At 37.0% G+C, this 23,258-nt stretch overlaps 1 protein-coding gene across 3 annotated transcripts in view; it reads left to right on the top strand.

The window, feature by feature from the left end:
• Nucleotides 1-23,258, top strand: part of SSFA2 (sperm specific antigen 2) — a 36,619-nt gene that overhangs the window by 8,365 nt on the left and 4,996 nt on the right. For 2 of the 3 annotated variants that reach the window (XM_006760554.2, XM_006760556.2), the window contains exons 7-15: nt 679-1,382; nt 7,803-7,875; nt 12,400-12,488; nt 13,873-15,084; nt 16,917-16,994; nt 17,073-17,200; nt 17,593-17,743; nt 18,776-18,841; nt 19,517-19,981. In XM_006760554.2, the coding sequence (XP_006760617.1) occupies nt 679-1,382; nt 7,803-7,875; nt 12,400-12,488; nt 13,873-15,084; nt 16,917-16,994; nt 17,073-17,200; nt 17,593-17,743; nt 18,776-18,841; nt 19,517-19,981 (2,966 nt within the window). The remainder of the gene's footprint in view (nt 1-678; nt 1,383-7,802; nt 7,876-12,399; nt 12,489-13,872; nt 15,085-16,916; nt 16,995-17,072; nt 17,201-17,592; nt 17,744-18,775; nt 18,842-19,516; nt 19,982-23,258) is intronic. The other variant, XM_015561954.1, reaches the window with a different exon arrangement.

Here is a 23,258-nt window from a genome sequence, read left to right as displayed (position 1 = left end):
AGTACCCCCCCCAAATTCTTGACTTAAGTGTTACCTTACAGAGTGACACATGCTACCTTGTGGAGCAGAACCTTAGACTTACACCTATTTCCAGAAGGCTTTGTTCAGGAAGGAAAGAAGTAGGGGAGGGGCCTTGTTACTATTAAGTGAAGTCAATTTCAGGTGCTTTTTCTGTAAGTCTAAAATAGCATGGCGAATTTAGTAATTTTTATTCATATTATACCTTTGTTTACTTTTCTCTGTTGGCCAAAAGTTCCAGAAGAGGATCTCTAGGTAGTCCTTGGATTAGCTTTAAGAGATCTATAAATCCACCCCTCCCTCCCCAATTATGTACACTTTATTAGGAGAACATATTGAAGAGTCTTAGTGGAGTCCAAGACCTAAAAACAGAATCATAGCTTTAGATCAATACCTAGTCCTTTCTGTGTTATGTGGTGTTATGCTTTGTGCTTCTGATTTTCAAAACTAAATTCTAGTGCTTAGAGTGAAAAATCTCCACAGTAGATGTAGAAAAGTTTTAAGTATTCGGTAAGAGGAAAAATCTGGTTTCATGATCTTTCTGATCTAAGTGCAGTTATTAGAATTCTGAACAGTAGTAATGGTTTAATATGTAGGCATATATATATGAAAGACATAAATAAATAGATAAATAAATAACACTTTTTTTTCTTTTTGTAGGTCGTTTTCGTCAAATTGAAGTGCTTACTACTGTGGCCAACGCATTTTCTTCGTTGTATTCCCAAGTCTCTGGGACTCCTCTGCAGAGAATTGGAAGTATGGCCTCAGTAGCCTCTAGCAAGGAGACAGACTCTCCTCCACCGTTAACCCGAAGTAACACTGCAAATCGCTTAATGAAAACACTATCAAAACTGAATTTATGTGTTGATAAAACAGAGAAAGGAGAAGGTAGTACTCCTTCCCCAGCAACTGAAAAAGGAAAGATTCTGAATGTTTCTGTGAGTGAAGACAGTGGCAGTAAAAATGATCCAAAGTCTCAAAAAATTGTAAAGAAGAAAGACTCCTCTTACATGTTGGCTACAGTTAAAGAAGAAGTATCAGTTAGTACATCAACTATTATGGAGAATGCTGACATTGATGGTAGACTTTCTGATGCAGCAAACAGTAATTTTAACCAAGAAAGTGAAAGTGAACACAGTAAAGAAACTCCAAGTCATGGTAAACTGGGTGAGGAATCTGGGATGACAGGATCCGAGTTAGGTAGTGATTTCAGCATGGCCTACCCCAGCGAGCTGGGAGGGTGCAGCGAGTTGAAAAATGTCCACGTGTCCACAGCTGAAAAAGAGCCATGTGCCCCGCGGCAGATCCCATCCATAAGAAATATAATGGTACCAGAGCAGAAGGACTCTTTCGAAATGGAAGAGGTAGGTAAAACGTTACTAAGACCTTTTCAAAGAGTGAGTTCGGGAAAAAAAGTGCCAAAAATGGCTTTAAAAGGAAAGGTGGCTAATGGACTTAGACTAGAAAAAAATCCTAATTTTGTCTTTCCAGGTTTTATTGTTTTGTGTTTCTCAAACCAGAAGTAATCACAGGAATATGTGAAGTCAAGGTCATGGTGCAGCTTATCAGCTGTGGTCCACTGCTGATACAATACTTGAACTTGAACCCACTTTCTCTCAGGTTGAGATTTTGATGCCCTGAGAAAGTCCTGAGAGAATATTCGTATTCAAGTTCATATTGCATAATAGTTAAAAACTCAGGCTATGAAATCAGACAGGTTTGAGTTCTGTCTCTGCCACCGAATTGCTGTGTGCTTTGGGGGAAGCTTTTGTATCTCAGTGGATAAGTTAAGTGTGAAGAAGACTGAGGATAGGTTTGATATGGGACTGGAAAGAACAGAAAGATAGGTACTTGAAGGGGAGGATAGGGAACCTCAGGAAGGTTTGAAAGGCCACTGAAGGGGATTTCTGCAAGTCCAGAAGAGCAGGATTTGATTACTTCTTTCTTTTACCTAGTGATCGTCCTGCTAGTGTATATAAATTTTGAATTGGACAAGGTAAGAATAATAATTTTGATGAGGTTCATATAACACTGCTTTTGAATAGTGGGAGCTGATAGGAGTTGAAGCTATATAGCTTGTGGCAGGAAACGCCTTTATCAAGCACCTACCCTACCTTGTGTCAGGCACTGTACTAGGCCCTTGAAGTACTTCTCTCTCAGTCTGGGGGGCAGGCAGTGGTGGTCTCATTTTACATAGGAGCACATATGTACTGCTGAGGAGTTGTGGCTAAAAATTATGTGCAACTTTTCTTTTTGAAATTTATCGCAGAATAGCTTTAGTTATAGGTCACAGTAGTTTTAGAATCATGTCATTATATTAGGGAATTGGAAAATGGGATAATTGATTTTGCCCATAAATGCCCTGTTAGGTGAGTGTCTATCTCTCACTTGCGAAGGTTTTCCATTTATTGCAAAATTTGGATTGTTGATATAGCTATTTACCTCTTTGTGGTCTTTGAATGTATCTTTTAATACTTTAATTTCAACTAAAAAGTGAAAAAAAACAACATAGCAGCCCTTTGAAATATTTTATATTTTTTTTGGTAAGCTTCTTTTCATCTTTTATATATGTTAATATTTATACTCTTTAATTCTTAGTATATTTCTTATTATAATGAATTTGGAAAATGACTGCTTTAATTAAAACTCCTTTCTTTTCATTTTATTGTTCAATTTCTTTTTTGACTTTCTTGTGATCAAAACTTGTCCAAGCACTCATAATTAAAGTGTAACTTCTTGCCTTCCAGTAGGGCCCTCTCTGTGACAATCAGATAAGATATGTTTGTTGTTTTAATACAATAGCAGAGTATAAAAATTTAAACAGATCATGTTAGATTCTTGAAAATCGCTTATCAGTGACTCAGATGTGATGACACTTTCTTAAGCTATTTTTTAATTTCTAGAATTCCTGAATTCTAAGCTATGGTTTTTAAAAAATTACTGATACCATACACATAAAAGGTCTTTAAAATGTTTATAAAGTGCTAGCTAGATTTGCTTTGGCCGCAAGTTAACATTTAACGGATAGACTGGGCTTTTTTTGCTCCCTCTGCTGGCAAAAAACACTTAACGAAAAGAAAGTAACGTGACATTGAACTTTTTTTTGAAGTACAAGTTTATAGGCATGCGTGTTAAAGAATAGTGGAGTATTTTTTGTTTCTTTAAAAAAAAGAAAGACTATATGGTCAATCATAGCTACATTGTAAATATGGGGAATTTAAAAAATGACGAATTCTTCTTCAGATATATATGAAATGTGGATAAAAAGCTCCTAGAAGTGTTTTAATCTCTTTGGGAACTTTAAAGAGAGTTTGTAGAACAATGGATAAAGAAGGGAAATAATGTGTTTCTTTAATTTCCTCCCCTCCCAAGTATGATTTGAATCATACTGACAAATAGAGAACAGTCTTATTGAGGCAAACTTTTAGATCCCATTCAAAGTGTTACTATTTTTCTTTTGGATTCCTTTCCCTTGAGGTTTGATTCATATTGGGAAATTTCTTCCTGTAAAAACAGGGAATAAATATAAGTCAGAGCGCGCACTTTCTTCCTCAGTAAGTCAGTTTCCAGACAGTAACTGCCTGCCAGCTGCTTCTGAGCTAGGTAGGAGACAATGCTGCAGACGTGGCTTTGTGCGTGAAGCCGCCTGATCCCTTTGAGGCAGAAGGTAAGATCTGACAGTCACCAGGAGCAAAGAGAGGAAATATTTAATTGTCAACAATTAAGTAGATGACAAGAATGACCCTAGCCTTGGAGAATGAAAGTGACTGTTTCTTATGTTAAAAAAGGAAGGAAAAAAAGCCAGACTATTTTAAATTAAAAGTCAGCCTACCTTACAAAAAATGTCTATTTAATATGTTTCAGTGTGTTTAAAAGTTGTAAAATCTACTCTTGAGTTTTGTAATTCTTAATGACTTGCCTAAATAATTCTGTGGTTTTGAAATGGTTTATTTTGAATAAATACATCATGGTAACTCTCTACACCTGTAGGTTGCTAGTATCAGTGATGCTTAGTAAAACCAAAATGATTATACTCATTAAGCAATTGTTCTTCTTGTAGGTGTAAGAATTTTGCTAAGTTGGCAAAAGGAGCCTGACTTTAATAGTAAAACTTTGTCATACATGTGAGAGGAAGGAGGACTTTTATCTGTACATTTCTGTAAATAGATTGTTCTGTGCCTTCTCACTCCATAAATGAATTTACATTCAAATACAGATATTAGTGGAAGTATATGTGCATAATTTTAAGCTACCAGAGTTTTACTAAGTGTTTCTAATCCTGTCTTTACACTGATTGGTGATTTAACTAATGTACCTCATTTCATTGGGTCCTCGATTAACATAGTTTTATTTAACATTGTTTTGCTATAACATTGATGAGGGGCCACAGGAACCTAACTTTTGTTTATATCACCTAGCCTGTGGTACATTGAGTTTTGTTATACACTGTTTTGCTTAAAGTAGCAAAACCTATCCACAATGTTAAGTGATTTGGCCTTTTGTTATGTTCATTGGCCTCAGTTAATCCCAAATCAGTCAGATACACAGTTAAGTTGTCCCTTTGACCTTTCAGATTGAACTGTATGTGTTTTGAAGGCAAATATTACCTTCAAAACACGTATTGTCTGCAATAGAATATGAGCTCTGAAACATGACCTAATGAACCAATGTCTGTTACCTCATAGCCCAGTTAACCACTATTTTGTTATGTGATTTATCTAAAAGAGCAAGTTAGCTTTTTTTTTTTTTTAAAAAAAAGTATTTACCTAACAGAGTAAACCATATATATATGTATGTGTGTTTTTAAAACTTGAAAGTTTTTTTTTAAGGTAAAAATTTGCAACTAATTATAGAATCATAGGTTAGTAGAGAATGAGTTAGTTCTGTGAATCATTTTCCCTTTACAGGTGAGGAAGTGTTTTCCCCTCCCTAACATTTGATATTGCTTGATAGCAGTGGTTCTCCATCATCTTTCTGAGGATAGTTATGTTCCCTTTGATATCAGCACCTCACTGAAGGGAGGTGCAAGGGGGTGTCAGTATAGGGAATTCCTGCAGGGTGGAAGAGAGAGAGAGAGAGAGAGAGAGAGAGAGAGAGAGAGAGAGATCTAGTCTAATCTTTCCCACTTTACTGTTTCAAAATACTTATAATCACATTTGATCATCCTAAGGACCTGTGAGGTAGGAGTTTCATTGTTTATTTTTCAGTTAAGAAAACTGAGGTGATTATCACAGACACTGGACAAGAACTCATGTCATTGCATGCACAGCCCCATACTACTTGTTTGGAAAAATAATGTTTTCCTTTGATTTTTAAAAAAATATATCATTAAAAATTAGGTAGAATTGTAATTTCTAAAGCTCCAAGTTTCATTTTTCTTTTTTAAAAAACTGCCATACAGGTCTTTTTAAACCTTAGAGGAAGGGTTATTTGAGATAGAACATTCCACATATTGCTGCTCTATAAAACATAATGCAACAGTATCGTACCTAAGAGATATATGTGATAGATATTTTAAAAAAATCTGCCACAGTAGCAGGAGATTGATTCAAAAGGTATGGTCTTTGTTTTATTAAACGTTTTTAAAATGAAGTAATGAATTACTTCATTTTATATATGGGTTACTTTTAAAGCTGTTTTATAATCTCAAAACACTGAGACCAAGTTATTTTGTCATTTGGTTTAGTAGGGGCCTTGGGTTTTTGGGGTTTTTTGTAATTTTTATCATAAAAAGTTTCAAGTTTACCCAAAGATTAGAGAAAATAGTGTAATGAACACCCACTATCTGTCACTCAGTTCAGTTATCCTTATTGAGCTGTAGTTAATTCAACGAAAGGCAAATTGTAGCAAATGACCAGAATTCTACCTGGAATTGAAACCATTGAATAGGAAAAATCATGCCACATAAATCTAAATTCTGTGTGTCATAGTTTTCTGTGGTGCAAACCATCTGGCATATGACTGCTTTCCTTTGCATACCTTTGACTAGTAATAAAACATAATAAGCTATGAAATTCAGCCATTATCACTAGTGTGTCTGGTTCTGCCTTCAACAAAGAGATTGATGATTTTGCTAAATTAGCAAAAGGATCCTGACTTTAATAGTTTCATTAGTAAAATACGACCTTCAGAACTTTTTTTCTATAAGGGCCTTTTTCAATCAGTTTACAGGGTTTGTGGTCAAGGGAGAGAGAGGGAGTTAGATGATTGATTGAGTGACCAATTTTTGCCAGGAGAAGCTTCTTGAAGAATAGTATGCTGAGGATACATATTCATTAAAGTCATATTGTTTTGTGACTAATTTTGTAAATCTAAGGGACATAATATTCTATATTAAAAATGAGCTTATAATTGTATTGAGAGCTTATAATTTGTCTCATTTTAATGTGCATAAATTGAGATTCCTAGAATATAATTAAAGAGACATTTGCATTTCTTTTATAGTTTCTGGTCTATTTGATATAAAACGCTTTGAAGTAGGGTAGGCTTAAATAGAGACTAATAATAGACCCTTTGTTGATTATAAAAGGAAAATGCATTTTATTTCCTTGCACACAAAACAATGGTTTTCCTGTTGAACTTATGTCTGCTGCTTTGAAGAATATTTTATAATGTTTCAATAACAGAATAGTAGAAACTGGTTTGTACGTGATTTATAGGTGATGGCTTTAAATGGCCAGTGTGCTTTCAGTTTTCAAAAGCGTCATAAACTTGGATTCATGGAACTGTTTAGAACAAAGATAAAACAAATCAGACCAATTTTTAAATTAGTAATAGCATCTTTAACCTTTGGGCTTTTTTCATGTTGATCATTCCACTCTGATTCAAATGGAATATTTCTTTTTCTTAAATGGATTCATAGCTTGAAACTACCAGTGTTCTACCTAAAACCTGTTTGCTATTTGCTCTCTGATTTTTTCAAGATTGAAATCCCACGTGTTTGGCTAGTTTGCCCACATTATTTGAATGTTATTTATTATTTTAAGCACTAATCATTACAGGGTGTAAAGTGTTGGGAATTAGTATTCCCCCCACCAATGGGCCCAATGTTCAATCTTAGTAGAGTTAGTTATGTTAGAATAATGGGTGTGGCAAATAAGGAATCTGAAAATTCCTAAATTCTGTAGTTGTGCAGGTGGGGGGAAAAGACAGTGTAAGAGACAACTTTTGTGGGTTTGATACCTTCTTTGGACAGAGTTTCAAGGGAAGATTTATGGTTAAGCATCTTTCAACATTTTAGTTCTGTTATGAAACCTGCTTTTCCACTTAGGGGACTCCCAAGTTATGTCTTAAAAGATCAATTATGTCTGGACAAAGAAGTCTTACACACGAGCAGACTTGATGCCAGAAATTTGTGGGATTTTATATAATTTTGTAATGGGAGCATAATGTGTCATTTTTCAAAGACGCAGGATCTGTACCTGCCTCAGTGGTGTCAGCCATGCCATGGCCCGCTGCAGGGAGTCTGTTAGCATTTCTCCTGGCACTGAGCAGTTTGAAGTTTAACATTGAGAGAACTTTTTATTATGGATCTATTTTTCATATGATAGCAACTTTTAAAAATGAGGTCGTTTATACATGTAGTCATTTTTCTCTGCTAGTTAAAAACTTACACTCCTATTGTTAACTTAAAAGTAATTTTGAGATAAGATATTGTGCACTTTTTAAATATGTGAACCTTTGGTACCCTTTTAGGTAGGTTGATTTGTTGAATAAATGATTGTTAGGAAGTGTTCTTTGACATAGATTCTTTTAAGTTTTAATTACTTAAAATTCTTCTTTAGGTTCAAAGTACAGAGGGAGAAGTGCCTCATGTTCCAGCCACTTACCAGTTAGGTCTTAATAAGTCGAAAAGAGGTAAGTAGACCAATGTCCACTAGATCCCAAGCACATGACCGCAGTGTTGTCTGTTGGTTTGGAAAAGGGGTTTTGTCTACCAGTATTTGTAGAAGATAATAGTGTAAAACAGTAATTAAGAACACAGATATGCATGCTTCATTAATGTTTGGTTATAGGATTTTTTGTATTCTTCTTGAAGACTTTTGTGCTCATAAAGTAATTTTAGTTTGCTTATTCTTCAATGACCTCGTTACACAATTCTGTGCATTTTACATATTTTTCAGTTCTGCATAGGGCTAGGTGGGAAGTGATAGAGCAGCGGATTTAAGCCTACATTTTCATGTGGTTATGATTGAAATATACATCTGTATTATCCCCTCTTATGTCTAATACATGAATATGCCTGTGGCAAGAAAAAACACACAAAAAACCCATCAATGTCTCAGCAGTAGTTAAAGCTAGTTAAATTAAATTCAAACTATGGATCAAAGGTGAGTGCCTGTAGATGTCATTCTTCTCTTGAATTATTAATTATTGACCAGAGGACCTTTGAATCCATTTCTTTCACTTTTCATTTACAACACAAAAAGCGTGTCTGATCTTCTTTAAAGTCACAAAGCTTTTGCGATTTAGAGAAAAAGAGAGAGGAAGTAAAGAAGTTAAAATGACCACTGAAGGTAGGACTGTTTATTTTTAAAACTTTACCCATGCCGAACCACCCTGCTTTTTTTAAGCAAAGGATTCATATGTATGTTCCTAGAATAGGAAATTACATGTTTGTTTTCTGATCTCTGAAATGACTTTGTAAGAGATAATTTGCATAGAATTTTTCTTTTATTGCAATATGGTGCTAAGAAACAAGAGCTCCACTTACTAGGTTACTATAGTTCTCATTAGACATAGAATGAATTTTACTATTTAATTTTCTTCCTCATGTAAATCCGTAATGCATGTACTTCTGAAGTGTTAGGAAGAGTTCATAGGAATCTTTGTTTTAGATAGGTACACAAGGGGTACATTGTGTCAGAAGGGGTAATGGTGTCTTTGACCTTTGAGCTTTTTTTCATGTTGGTCATTTCACTCTCATGCCTGTGAAATATTTCTTATTCTTGAATGACTTCATAAGTAAAACTTAGAGGATTCTACCTAAAACCTACTTGCTAATTGGTCTCTGATTTGTTCAAGATTGAAATCCCTTATGTTTGGCTGGTTTGCCCACATTACTAAGATGTGGGCAAATTTTATATATTTAAATAAAAACATTATAATTACTTTAAGATCTCCCAAGAGTAAGCTTCCTGTGGTAGGAAAGATGGAATGTGGTTTGTATTCACATCCGGGTTTCTTCCTCTTACTGACATGGGGTCTCTTATTTCTGGTGGCATAAGTAAGAATGTTAACATTTTTATGAGTCACATTTTTATAAATTAACTAGAGGTCTGGTGCCTGAAATTCATGCATTGGCGGGCAGGAGGGTCCCTCAGCCCAGCCTGCCCCCTTTCACAGTCTGGGAGCCCTCAAGGGATGTCCCACTGACGGCCTCAGTCTGGCCTCCTTCTGTGGGAGGCAACCGGGCTGATCAGGGGAAGGCGCCACCTCCATCACCCCGCTGCTGCTGCCACTGCTGGCTGCCCCAGCCGCCACGGTGTTTTCATCAACACAGACTCCAGTCCTTTCACTACGAAAAAATGACAACTTTCTTTAGGCATTTTCAAGATGTCTCTTTCATAGGATATGACATTCCTTTCTTTTTTTTTCATCCTCACAAAATATTTTCCCATTGATTTTTAGAGAGCATGGAAGAGAGAGGGAAAGACAGAGAGAAACATCAATGTGAGAGGCACACTTTAGTTGGTTGCCTCCTGCATGAGCCCTGACCTGGGCCCCGGCCAGGGAGGGGCCTGCAACCTAAATACATGCCCGTGATCAGAATCAAACCCAGCCCCCCTGTGTGTTGTTCTCTCAGGCTCTGGGCCGCGCCAGGCCCCTCTTCCTGAGCTGGCCATGACCATTACGGCTTCTCAGCCTAATTTGCATATTACACCCCCCCCATATATGTGTGTGTGTGTATAGTAAAATGGTTTTGTGTGTGCATGAAAGAGGGAGAGAGAACAATATAGTGTTTTAGTCATTTTGAAGATAGCCTATCAAATTTTGATAATGCAAACATGTGAGTATCTTAGATTAATAATAATTGCAGAATTAGAATCACTGGTAATGTATTTATTTTGCAACTTTAGTAAAAATGCATATAATGTCTGTATAAAAATATTTCACACTTTTGCTAATAGGACTTTTGAGATTACAATGATCTTAAACTCGAATCCAGTCTTGGGATTTACATACTGAAGCCCAGAGAGGCTTAGTGACTCATGTCGCAAGCTAACATTCCATAATTATTTTGAGAGCAGTGCAAAATTTTCCTTAGTACAGAGGAGAAGCAATATTTTCTTAAGTCTAGCAGAGTAGGCAGGTGTTCTGTTTTGTTTCTTTATGATACTAGTCAAATACAATGTCCAGATGTTTTGTTCTCACTTTAGTTTGTTCTAACTTCCCAGTTTTTAAATTAGAAATGTCTTATGTCTTTAGTTAGGACAGAAGTCTCATTCTTTAAAGTTCCACCTTTTTCTTTGGAGACCAGTGCATTTTCTGAAACAGAAATGTCTGACTCAGGAACCTAGATTATGATTTCTAGGTTACAGAATAGTTTTACTTGCATTGCACTGAGCTCCTAAAGTGAGCCTGTAAAATACATAGGATTGCTATTCTGTCTTGCAGAGGAGAGACCTTATTGCTTTCAGAAATAAGCAGGAGCTTGAACCCAGGCCTCTTTGTCCTCCCCTCTGCCCGACACCTGCTCTGAGGGCTGAGCAGTCTGCACTCTGACCTGACCTGTGTGGACTCAGGCTGACCACGGAGAGGTCAGCTCCGCACAGACTGCCCCGCGGCAGATAAAATGGATCTCAGCAGAGAGGCCCCAGTGTGGCTGGGCATCAGGCTTCCCTGCATGCACTGACAGCTTTTTCACTTCATCGAAATCTGGCAGCTTTTGACATCACAGTGATCTTAATCTCAAATCCCAAACAGATAGGCAGCTTCACTTCTAAATCCTTTAGGTGATTGCTTAATTCTATTGTTGCTTTAAGAAGATAGTTATCATTGATTCATTCAGCATTTTTTTTTTTTTTTTATGGTTAGCTTCTGCTAGATACTGGGATACAAAGAAGAATAAATAAGGTTCCTGCCCTCAGAATGCTCACATTGCAGTTTTTTTGTTTTTTTTTGTTTTTTTAAAAAGGACATACACAAAATTTAGGTGGTGTAATGTAAGATGTTAATTGTCTTCTCAATTAATATAATGCATAATGACTATCTATGGTAATTAACAGCTTATTCCAGTTCAGTTTCACAATTATTCCAGTTTATCGAGAATTTTCAAGGACATTAGTCAGTTCTTATATTACATTATGCAGTATTATTAACTTCCAAATGATATTACAGAATTATTCTAAATTATTAATGAGAAAAAAATTACTCCATTCCATGATACTCTAGGTGAAACTGAGGCTACACTGGGGAATTTTTCAAAATCAGGCAAACTTTAATTGATTTTGGATTTGATTCAAAAATATTGTAGAGTTTTTTATTTCTAGATTCAAATCTGAAATGAATGTGGATTTGGCAAGCACACTTTACTTAGCATGTTGCTTTTGAAGTTCTGAAGAACTTGACTATCTCATGAAGCGACTCCCTTAGTAAATGTAATAGTGATGAAGTCTCTCTGACTGTGGTATTTGTAGTGTGGATGGGCATGTGATTCTGTTTATTGTACTTAGTTGGCCTTTTTACATAGTTAATGTTTGTTGTTTTTTTAGGTTATATTAACTGGGAATTAGAGGTTTGGGACCAAAAACTAAGTAGGGTTTTTATAAGATTAACAATATTATGTACTAGTTGAACCTATTTGACTGTTTCATGCACTTGTTACAAAAAATATTATTTCATAACTTACAAATGTTTGCATCACTTAAAACACCAGGGACATTTAGGTACCTGCAAACAAGTTATTTAACTTATTGGCCTTAATTGTATTTTTATTTTCTTATTAGGAAGGTAATAGACATTTTTGTATACTACATTTACATTTCTAATTTTACCAACTATATTTTTACATTTATATTATATTTTTACATAATAGAAATGGTTTATTTGGGGACTTATATTTTCACTAGAGCCAATTTTTTAATTCAAGCAATTGTCCTCCAAGGATAAGACATTAATTGGACCTACCAAAGTACATTATAATTAGAGCTTAATTAGCAACTGAACATCGAGAATTTCTTATCTGATTCAGTTTTTGTTTGAATTTGACTTACCTCCTGTGCTTTGAAGGCACAATTTTTAATAAGTGATGCATATTTTTCTAAGACAGAATCAATGTTTGCATATCCTACATATGTTAGTATTTCACATATATGTTATAACATTGCTAAATATGACTTCAATGAGAACAGTTTTGTATAACTACACTTTTTTTGGTAGATCACCTGTTACGTACTGCCAGTCAGCATTCTGATAGCAGTGGTTTTGCTGAAGACTCAACAGACGGTGTCTCCCTTAATCATCTTCAGGTAAAATTTTCTATGTAGTAGGCACTATGATTAACTTCATGTTTAGGTGATTTTTAAAGTAGCTATGTATTTCAAGATTCAATCTGTGATATCTTTATTTTTCAAATGACAATAAGAATAAGACATTTTCTGGGATGCAGATGTAATCTAAGTGTTTGGCTACAGATTTTAGGTTTCACTAATTCTTCATCTCTGACAAATATTTAACAACAGCAAAAAAAAAAAATCTTTCTTTTTGGACCACCATTAAATAGGTTATTTTAATCATTATCCTAGTTTGTCTGTTATTTTTCTTATTTTTTACCATCATTGTGTTTTAGTATTTTCCAGTAAGCATTTATTTAATAACCAACATTAAGTATGGATCCATAGCTTTCTGATTATTATATGACTTATGTGAGAGTAGGTTAGATAACCCAAGAATTAAAGACATCTTTATTCTCAAGGAACATATAGTCTATGTGTGCAGTACACAGAATTTATGTGAAAAGTGTTTAAAACACCTATACACAAATTTTAAATAAAGTTAGATTAATAGTAAAAGAGAACCCCCAAAAGAGCCTTTAGAAACAGCATTGGGGTAGAAATATAAGAGAAGTGTCTATGGTAACTCCGAAAGAACAATTCAGTGGGCAGAAAAGTTGGGAGATGGAGGAGAAACTTTTCCAAGGAAAGCTATGGCCATCAGAGTGCAAAGATGAGAATTTGGTTGTTTGGAAATTGAGTAGTTGAGTGAGCAATTCTGATGCAGTAAATGAGGCAAAAGTGCGATTGGAGAGTAAATCGGTGATAAGGAAGAGAAGATATGAATGTTAAACTGTCCTTTCAAGTTACGATGATAGCTTAATGGTGATAGATCTTTTTGTCTTTTTCATATGGCAGTGGCTTAGGGAAGTTTTTAGGGAAGAGCTCTGTGAGAAGAGAGTTGGGTGCAGAAAAATATGGGATGAAACTTGGGGAAGTACCCTCATCCCGGAGAGGATGTGCTCAGGACAGGTTGGAGGGTTTAGTTTTGAAAAAAGAGACACAGTTTCCTTTCAAAACGGAGAGGAGGGAGTGATGGTAAGAGGTATGGGGAAGTCTGTAGGTATTGGGGAGAAAGTTAAGCAATTTTTGTCCATTTTCTCTGAGTCAGTGTCATGTGCTGGAAGAAAATGAGATGGGTGTTGAAAAAGGAATTTGAGGGTGTTGTAAAGGTCTGGAATAATCTTGGTGAGAAATTGGAGGGATTGCTGACTAGGGTAGTTGGTATAAGCAGTTTTGAACAGCACCCGGGTCACAGCAGAGGTGGGAGACCCCCACATATAGACGCATCATATCTCTGGCATTTGGGGAATGATACTTATTTGAATTTTTCATCCTTCCACCCGTTTTCCTCTCACAGGTTCACGAATCGTTGCAAGCCATGGGGAGTAGTGCTGATAGTTGTGACAGCGAGACAACAGTCACTTCATTTGGTGAAAACCTTGCCACGCCAACAGCACGTGACCAGCCTTATTTTAATGAGCCTGAGGAGGAGTCTCTCATGCCTCTTCCCAAGGGAAGTGGGAAGGCAGCAGCAGTTGCTGACCAAAGGTCAGATAGCCAGGATTCCCCCCAGTGCGAGACAGTTGAGAATACAGGAAATAAGGAGTCCACCTGTAGTGCGGCGGATCACGTTACTGAAGTTACTGAAACGAAAGAGGATTCGTCTCCAGCACAGCCAGAGGAACTGCTGAGGGAGGAAAGTGCTGAAAGTGACGTGGATAAAAGCGTTGAATGTGAATTTGTGCAGTACACCACCCACCATATCCTTAAATCATTGGCTTCTATTGAAGCTAAAGGCAGTGAGAAGGGCTCTGAAACAAAAACTGGGCTTCCCTCTTCTGTGGACAGAGTTAATACAGCTTTGCAAAGAGCTCAAATGAAGATCTGTGGTCTGTCTAATCAAAGAGCAGGGCGTAGCTTGATAAAATCAAAAGACCTGTTAAAACAGAGGTACTTACTTGCCAAAGCTGGCTACCCTCTTAGAAGGTCTCAGTCTTTGCCAACCACCTTACTGAGCCCTGTCAGGGTTGTGTCCTCTGTCAATGTTCGATTGTCCCCAGGAAAAGAGACCAGATGCAGTCCACCCTCCTTCACCTATAAGTACACACCTGAAGAGGAACAGAAATTGGAAAACGAGGCGGTTGAGCATGATGGTCAGTCTGTAGTCAAATCCACTATTTTCATCTCTTCGTCCTCTGGGAAGAAAGATTCAGAAGCCTCTCCGAGGGAGGCGAGCCAGTCGGAGGAGTGTCTTCATCAAAGGACTCCCACCTGCTCCCTCTATGCTCCAGCACCTATATCTCAGTCCACCTGCTCCCTTCACTCCCTTCACTCCGAGTGGCAGGAGCGGCCCCTCTGTGAGCACATGAGGACTCTGAGCACTCGCAGTGTCCCCAACATATCCGGCGCCGCCTGCAGTGCCTTCACGCCCTCTCTCGGGTGTTCTTACTCACATAGACACGCTGCCTACCCTTACCGATCGGGCTCTGTGAACCCTCCTTCTGCCATCGAAATGCAGTTGCGAAGAGTATTGCATGATATTAGAAACTCACTGCAGAATCTTTCACAGGTATGAGAAAAAGTGTATCTTATTTATTTTCTTGATCTGAGCACCTCTTAATTCACTGAGAGGCTAAGACGCATTAGGCATGAACCTCCTCATCTTCATTGTCTTCCATGCCTATACTTATCTAACTGCTCTCCTATACTCCTTCCTCCTGTCTCAGAAACAGCTCTAACGCTGACCAAGGTTAATTTCTCTGCTCATAATCTCCCTTCTAAAGAGATTTTGCCCGTTAGTGTCCTTCCTTCTTTAGCCTCTGCTCCATTGTTTTTGTCTTAGGTTGTCCCTGTTATTTAAAAAATCTTCCCTCTCAAGTACTCTCTCTCCTTCTCTCTGCCAGTGGACAGTGTTCACCACCTCTTCTTTCTAAGTGTGCGTGCCCTTGGCCTGAGTGTCGCCGTGTGCTCTGGTTCTGCTCCTAGCTCTCTGACTAAGCTTTCCCCTTCACCCACTGACTCCTGAGGCTGGTCTCCTGGCACAGCATTAGTCTGCTTCCACTGGGTTCAAAGACCGAAACTACCCCAGAAAAGGAAAAAAAAATCAGGTAAACTGTGAATTTGAATTAAAATGGTCTTATGTGTCTTGTCACTTAAAGAACTGCTAGTGGGCTGGAAATAATTCCCCCTAAAAAGCTCTGAAAATAAGTAAATTGCCCTCAGGTTTGCCTTTCATATTTCACATTTCCTTTCTTTATCTCTTTCTGAACTATTTACATTCAGACAGTTAAGGAAAGAAGAAAGCGACTGTAATGCAAGGATCAGAGTGTTCAGCAAGGTGTCAAGAGGCCTAGAATGTGCATAGTAGATCTCTGCCATGGTGACTGTAGACAGGAAGCCACTTTGAAAGTAAAAACTGAAGTTGTGACTTTTGAAGTTATGTAGTAATGTACCATCTCCAGTGATTTTCAGTCTAACCAGAATGTGGGTGTTTGTCTTCCTGTGTACAAAATGCAGTTAGGTCTGTGAGTGAGACATTTAACCTTTCAACTGTAATTGCGTGAAACTGGGGATTCCCAGGGCCCTGTCTCCCTGCGACTTTCTTTCTAGGCCAGCTTGTTCTACCCTCAGTGTGGTCTTCTCCTCTCAGATGTCCCTTCAGTAACTCAATTAATTTCCACTCCCACCTCAGGAGACAGATGCTCTTCATGACCTGGACTCTGCCTGTATCTCCAGACTTATTCCTTATGTGTGAGCTCCAGCCGTTATTGGACTGCATGCAGGCCCCTAAATAGTTGTGTCATGTGTCAGCACCATTGAGGTTGTGTACTCCCCTAATCTGGATTTTTGTATGTTTCTAACATAACACTCCCCTCCATCCCAGTAGTATAATTTTTTTTAAGTTCTCTTTTCTTTCTTTCTTACACTGTGAGAACGAACACTAAAAGGCCGGGAATGCCTTTTCTCTTTTTTCTTCGCTGCCTAAAATAGTGACGTATAGCAGATGCTCAGACGTCTAAGAATGAGTGATGATGGATTGCTACTCTCTCCATTCAAATCAATAGTTCTGTTATTTCAGAATGACACTTGCTATTGCTTCTATGAGTTTTGTTTTTCTACTTTCTTAAGGCAAGAGGGAAGTCCTGTAAGACATAGATGAACTATACGTGTTCCTTTGCTTCAGCCTCATTCCAAATAGACTGACTTATCCCTGGAACAGATGGGAGTAGTAGGTAGAATGAGAGCTGATTGATTTGGCTCTTGCTCACAATATGAAGTTTTGTCTTTATTATTTTTGCCTCAAAGAGAAAGACCTGAAGGCCTCAAACTCATACTTTTAAAATAAATTGGGTATAGTCACTTTGACATTGATTTGTAACCATCCTTTCACTTTTTTTGAAGTACCCTATGATGAGAGGGCCTGACCTTGCTGCTGCTCCATACAGTCCTCAGAAATCATCTGTTCTACCTCTTTATGAAGTAAGTTCTTACTGAAATCACTGTGTACAAAATAACTTCTGTGATTTAGAAGTATAATTATGTTTTGTTGTATTTTAGAATACTTTTCAGGAGCTCCAAGTAATGAGGCGGAGCCTGAATTTGTTTAGAACGCAAATGATGGACTTAGAATTAGCGATGCTGCGTCAACAAACCATGGTTTATCATCATATGACTGAGGAGGAAAGGTAAAAGTTCATTTTGTCTTAATGTGACTCAAAATGTTTTCTATTCTAAAAAGCATTGCCAACTTTTCTCTTTAAAACTAGGTTTTATTTCTACTGCTGTGTACCCTTTACCTATTTGGTGAACCAGTGTAAATAAAATTCCTAAGTACACTTCCCTGCTTTCAATGCTTTAAGGAAGGTAGTGGCTGTCATGTTTTCAGTGTTTGGGATATTTGTGAGAAAGGCTACAGAGAGAAAGAACAGTTGTCCTGGTGGTCACACCTGTTGGCATTTGCTGTTGTGCCGGTTTCTAGAACTTGGAATTTCACTGCCTTCTGATAGCTGATGAGAGAATGGTGACTGAATCCCCAGACTGCTTTATTCAAACGTTGTGCCTGTCCCCCTGCCATTAGGTATGAAGTTGATCAGCTCCAGAGTTTGCGAAATTCAGTCCGAATGGAACTTGAAGACCTGGAGCTACAGCTGGAGGAGCGTCTGCTGGGCCTGGAGGAGCAGCTGCGCGCCAGGCACATTTCTTCTCCCTTCCGCTCCTCAGCACTGGTGGTAGGTACCCGGGCATTGTCAGTAGCTCTAGTAAGGATTTCCTTATAGTGTTCTGCATAATTTCAGACAAATGCCTTAACTTAAAAACTTAAACTTAACTTAAAATGCCTTATTTTAATGGCATTAGAAGCATGGAGTACATTTAAGGAGTCTTCCCCAAATTAGTTGAATGTACACATTGTGATTACTTTCTTAAATAGTATATTTAGAAATACACTGAAAAATTTTAATCATAATTTTTAATAATAGAAATAAGCAGCAATACAAAAGTTTAGGGGTTTTAAAGGAAAGTGATAGTGGGTTAATCTCTGACATTTAGCTTTTAGTGACTGCATGCGATTGTAAAGAACACAAATATATATTTCAGGTTTTTTGCCCTTTCTTGCCTTTGAATAAATTACTACTTTCTTTAAGCTTTTCCTTTATTTTGGATCCTTTTCTATTCTTTGTTTTTTTAAGGAATCACATGAGGTCTTTGTAAAGGCAAAAAACGTATATCAAAGAAAATGAAAAGAAACACTATAAAAGTACCACTCTTTACACTTCTCATGTTCCTTTTATCAAATTTAAATTTCAAAAGTTGTAGTCTTATTTTTGCTGATACCTTTGCAGTTGTAGAATATATTGCTTTGAAATGCTGAAATAGTGAACTTTTCTCTTTCACCGGAACAACCACACACTCATATGCATATGTGCACATATGGTAAAAATCAATAGAATAGGAATATGTGTGTGCACACATATCAATGAATAGCATAGAGTAAGAATATTCTATATCAATGGTATCATTTTCTATAAAAGGTTTTGATTTATTATTCTGAGAAATGTGTGTTGGTGACAGTAGTGTGATGTATGTACCTTCAGTTGCAGTAGCACATTTTATAGGTTCCCGTGACAGTTGAGGGTGACATAGGAATGCATTAGAGTAATAATTAGCTAATTTATTTTATTATAAAACAGTTGCAGTTTGAAAAAAATATGTAAATGTATGTGTGTATATATATATATATATAATTGTTTTTACTTTTTCAGGGAATGTGTGGCAGTAGAAGCGCTGATAACTTGTCATGCCCTTCTCCATTGAATGTAATGGAACCAGTAAGCCTCTCTCCTTTAAATCACGGGGGCGGGGGACGATAGAACATTTCATAAACACACAACTTCCCAAGTGTAGATGAAATACTTTTTAAACACAGAATTTGATGTTATTTAAATCGATTGGAAGTGAGTTTGGGACTTCTGAAAGTCCCTTGTTACCTTAGGCCACTAGGAAGCCATTTAATTGCATAACTGATTTATCTTTATGGCCTACAGGAGATAATGCATTATAAAAATATTTAATTTATACTCCAGGGTAAATGTTCTTTTACAGTCTGATTCCATGTCCTTTAGTTAATTGGATCTCTAAGCAGACTGCTTTTTGAGCAAAAGTCTGATTTTTTAGCATACATTAAACAAATTAGCAAAAGCATAAGCGATTATGTTTTTCACTAGTTACTCTTTCTTATAAATAATTTGGACACAGCCATGTGGTAACAAGTAAAATTTCATCCCACCAGTTATTCTAGTTACACATTTTATGGCTTGATCTCACTAAGAATTTAAATTTTCTTTTCTATTGTTGCAAATGAAATTAAGTAGTTACTAAATGAATGAGTTAGAATCATGCCTTACAAGTTAAGTGACTTTTGGCAGTACAGCTAGGTCTTTAATTTTTTTAACCAATGATCTTAATTTCAAGAGAGAAGAATTAATAATTTTTCTGATCTCCAGGTCACTGAACTGATGCGGGAACAGTCATACCTAAAGTCTGAATTGGGCCTGGGACTTGGAGAAATGAGATTTGACATTCCTCCTGGAGATAGCTCAGAATCTGTTTTCTCCCAAGCAACATCAGAGTCATCTTCTGCATGTTCTAGTCCCTTTCATCCTCATAGAAGAACTGGACTACCTTCTGGGGACTCAGCGCGCAAACCCAAGACCCATCGGGTACCAAGCAAGAAGGTATTCCGAGCATCAGTGGCCCTAACGCCAACTGCTCCTTCTAGAACAGGCTCTGTGCATTCGCCTCCAGAAGTGGAAAGTTCTGAGGAAGCTGGTGCAGCTGAAGAACCCTTAGAGGCTGTAGGACTTAAATCTGAAGTGGAAGAAGGGTATGGAAAAATCCCATTGATGCCAGCTGCTGAGGAAATGCATAAAAATGTAGAGCAAGATGAATTGCAGCAAGTCATACGGGAGGTGAGTAAAATCCATGCTTTATTTATTTGGTGATATATGTAGGAGGAGGTTGTATTTAAATATTAATTATTTATAAGATATTCCTTTGATTCACTGTATTCAGTAATTTTCATAGAGCTTTTAAATTAACCTTCCCTTTGGTCAGCTTATGTCTAGTGAAGTATTTTTGTAATGTTTGTAATGGCATTTCTGTAAATCTCATTACTGCAGTGTGAAATAATTGCAATTCTGTGTTCACTCTGGCAAAGAAGGTGTTTTTAGAGTTCGAAATAGATAAACATGTGACATGCTCTTTAGATCTGTTTCTGCATTTGTGAAATGAGAGATTAAAATTTAGGTCTCTTTCCAGGATAATGTCAATTTACATGAGAAGTTGGTGTTGTGACTTTAATAAGTGTAAATAATTTGGTCCGTTTGGTTTAGTGGGTGGAGAAATACGGAAACTATATGAGTTGCTCAAATGTAGAAACACAGAATGAAAAGGTTCATCCTGAAGGATGACAGGGGGTCAAACCTGAAGCGTTTAACCATAGTTCCAGTAACCAAAAGGGCCACAGAAAATGAGGAAGGCAGAGGTTGAAAGTTAATTAAGAAAATTAGCAAAAAAAAACTGTTTTGGGCACTAGGATCAGGTAGTAAAGAATTGTCTATATATTTTAAAAGGGAGCCCTAGCTAGTTTGGATTAGTGGTTAGAGCATCAGCCTACAGACTAAAGGGTCCCAGGTTTGATTCCAGTCAAGGGCACATGCCTGGGTTGTGGGCTCAATCCCCAGTAGGGGGCTTGCAGGAGGCAGCCATTCAATAATTCTGTCTCATCATTGATGTTTCTGTCTCTCTCTTCCTATCCCTTCCTCTCTGAAATCAATAAAAATATATTTTAAAAAACAACAACAAACAGAAAAAGGGAGATCAAGTTGTTTCCTAATATTTCAGTCATGTGTGAGACAAACTCACATTTTCAGAACAAGCATAGCAGGAGACACTGGATGTATGTAATTTCTTTTCCTGACATGAGGTAACAGATTAAAGTTTGAAAGATCTTAATTCTATAAAGTTACTTGTCCTACAGATGTAGTTATTTTTGTAAGTTGGTTGTGGCCAACTAGCGTTTATCAAGATCTGTACGTGCAACTTTCTCGGTTATGACCAATTATCTATTCTTATTTATATATTTTATGTCAAAGATCAATTTTTGAGTGAAATTAAGTAATTATTTTTCTTCACACTATTATTTGTTAACTAAGGAAGTAAGTTTTAAGGTACTTTTTTTCCACCTTAGAAATGTGGTATTTTTGTTCCCTTTAGCTTTTAACTTGGTTTGAAAGTTTTCCTTTATATTACTAATTTGTTACAAATACTCCCTTATTGCACATTTGAGTCTTCATTTTAAAAGTCATTAATTGATGGCCTGCTGTGTGCCGTGTAATTTCTTAGTAGTAAGTGATTCCTAGGCGAGAGCATTCATTTTGACTCAGAACATAGCATGTAGGAAGTTGGTGGTGTTCTCTTGGTTCTAGACAACTACTTAAACATCTATAAGAACCTCCCATGAAATGTAGAAGATTTTATAATTTGAAGATATTTAAACTGACATGCAAGGCAAATGCTTTAAAACTATTCAGAATTTGTTATTAAAACTGTTAGACACTCTCTAAGTCAGAATTTGGAATGTTTGGAGGAAATTGGGCTTAACATTTATCCTTATTGTCTACAAAAGAAGAAAAGAAAACAAAAAGCAAGTTACTAAACAAAATGTGTAGATCAAACAGTGTGAAAGAGGAATATTGGTGTATTTAAGAAAATAAACTGCCCTGGCCAGTGTGTCTCAACTGGTTGGGCGTCATCCCATGCACTGACAGGTTGCTAGTTGGATTCCCGGTCAGGGCAGGTGCCCAGGTTTTGGGCTTGATGCCTGACGGGTGTGTGGGAGGCAGCCTTTCCCAACTGGGGGCTGTGCGAGAGCCAGCCAATCGATGTTACACTCACACACCGATGTTTCTTTTTTCTCCCTCCCTCTCTCTAAATAGCAATAAACTACTTTAAAAAGAAAAACTATTTTGAAGCACTTTAATTTCAAATCCATACACTTTTCTCCTAAATTCACTTGGTACTGAATTCTAATTTTTTTTAAAGCTTATTGTTTTAGGTACCAAGAAAATTAAATTAGATTCTGTCTTCCAGTAAATTCTGGCCCCCCTACCCATTAACAAAGCCACTGTTCAGGAAACAAGCCTTAAGCTTGTGTTGAACAGTTTTGCAGATGAGGATTAAGCATGTTTGGCAGACAACTTTCAGGGAAGTTTTCTTATCGCACTCTTGGGTGCATGAAAACAATGATGTCTGTGAGGGCGCTGCTTCCATCATTTCACCATATCTGAAGTTTTTAAAACAAGTGCTTTCATTACTTATAATGTGTTAATACAGTGGAATTCTTATTCTGAAGGACAGTATAGAAGGTCCTTTCAAACAAATGTTTAATATGCTCCTTCAGTAACTAAGCTTTTGTCAGATTAAAGGTACCCCTTATCTGTGCAGATTGTGTATGTTGTAGTGGGGGAAAGTACACTCTCCTGGAATTTTCCCTGGTGGTCCATGATGTATGTAGTCAGTAGCCTAAAACTGTTTACTTGCTTTTCTTTAAGTAAATAAATAAAAAGACTACTGAATAGAATGAGTGAACATGTGCCCATAGTAGCAAATACAACAGAATTAAACGTCAAAGCGTAAACTGATTGCTTTGTGTTTAGAGAGTTGTCCTTGGTTTATTGAAGTTCCTAGGCTTGATTTATGCCTTTTACTATCTTCATTACAGTTTGTCTGACATGCTTTAAACATGTATTTTGTTAAATCCCCGCTTGACTGTGTTCTTCTTATAACTCGTGTTAGTGATCCCTTGAAATAATGGCTGCCGTGAAGCTTGCACTCAGAAGATGCATATTAAGTGGATGTGTTGCCCCACACTTCAGACTGGCTGTCAGTCTGTTTATATTGCCAGTGAGCATTCCTTTCTTAATCTCCAGTAACCTATCTTCAGTCTGTCTCACTTTTTGGAAATTGTGCTCATAAAGGCACTTGACGACTTATCCCAGCGTTTTCTCACTCCTAACCCTTCCAAACTCTCTGGAACATGGAGGATTTTAGAAATAATTTGTCTATACATTAATTCCTTCAATAAATTGTTAAAGGCATTTTATTGTTTTTCAGGGCTAGTCCGTAGTCCTTTTTTTGCTACTTTCTGTGTCCTTTTGTGTGTGATATGGTGTCTCTGTTGTGCTC

The sequence above is a fragment of the Myotis davidii genome, unplaced genomic scaffold (genome assembly GCF_000327345.1).
Source record: "Myotis davidii unplaced genomic scaffold, ASM32734v1 scaffold370, whole genome shotgun sequence".
NCBI classification, from domain to species: domain Eukaryota; kingdom Metazoa; phylum Chordata; class Mammalia; order Chiroptera; family Vespertilionidae; genus Myotis; species Myotis davidii.
This window is presented reverse-complemented; position numbering and strand designations above follow the sequence as displayed.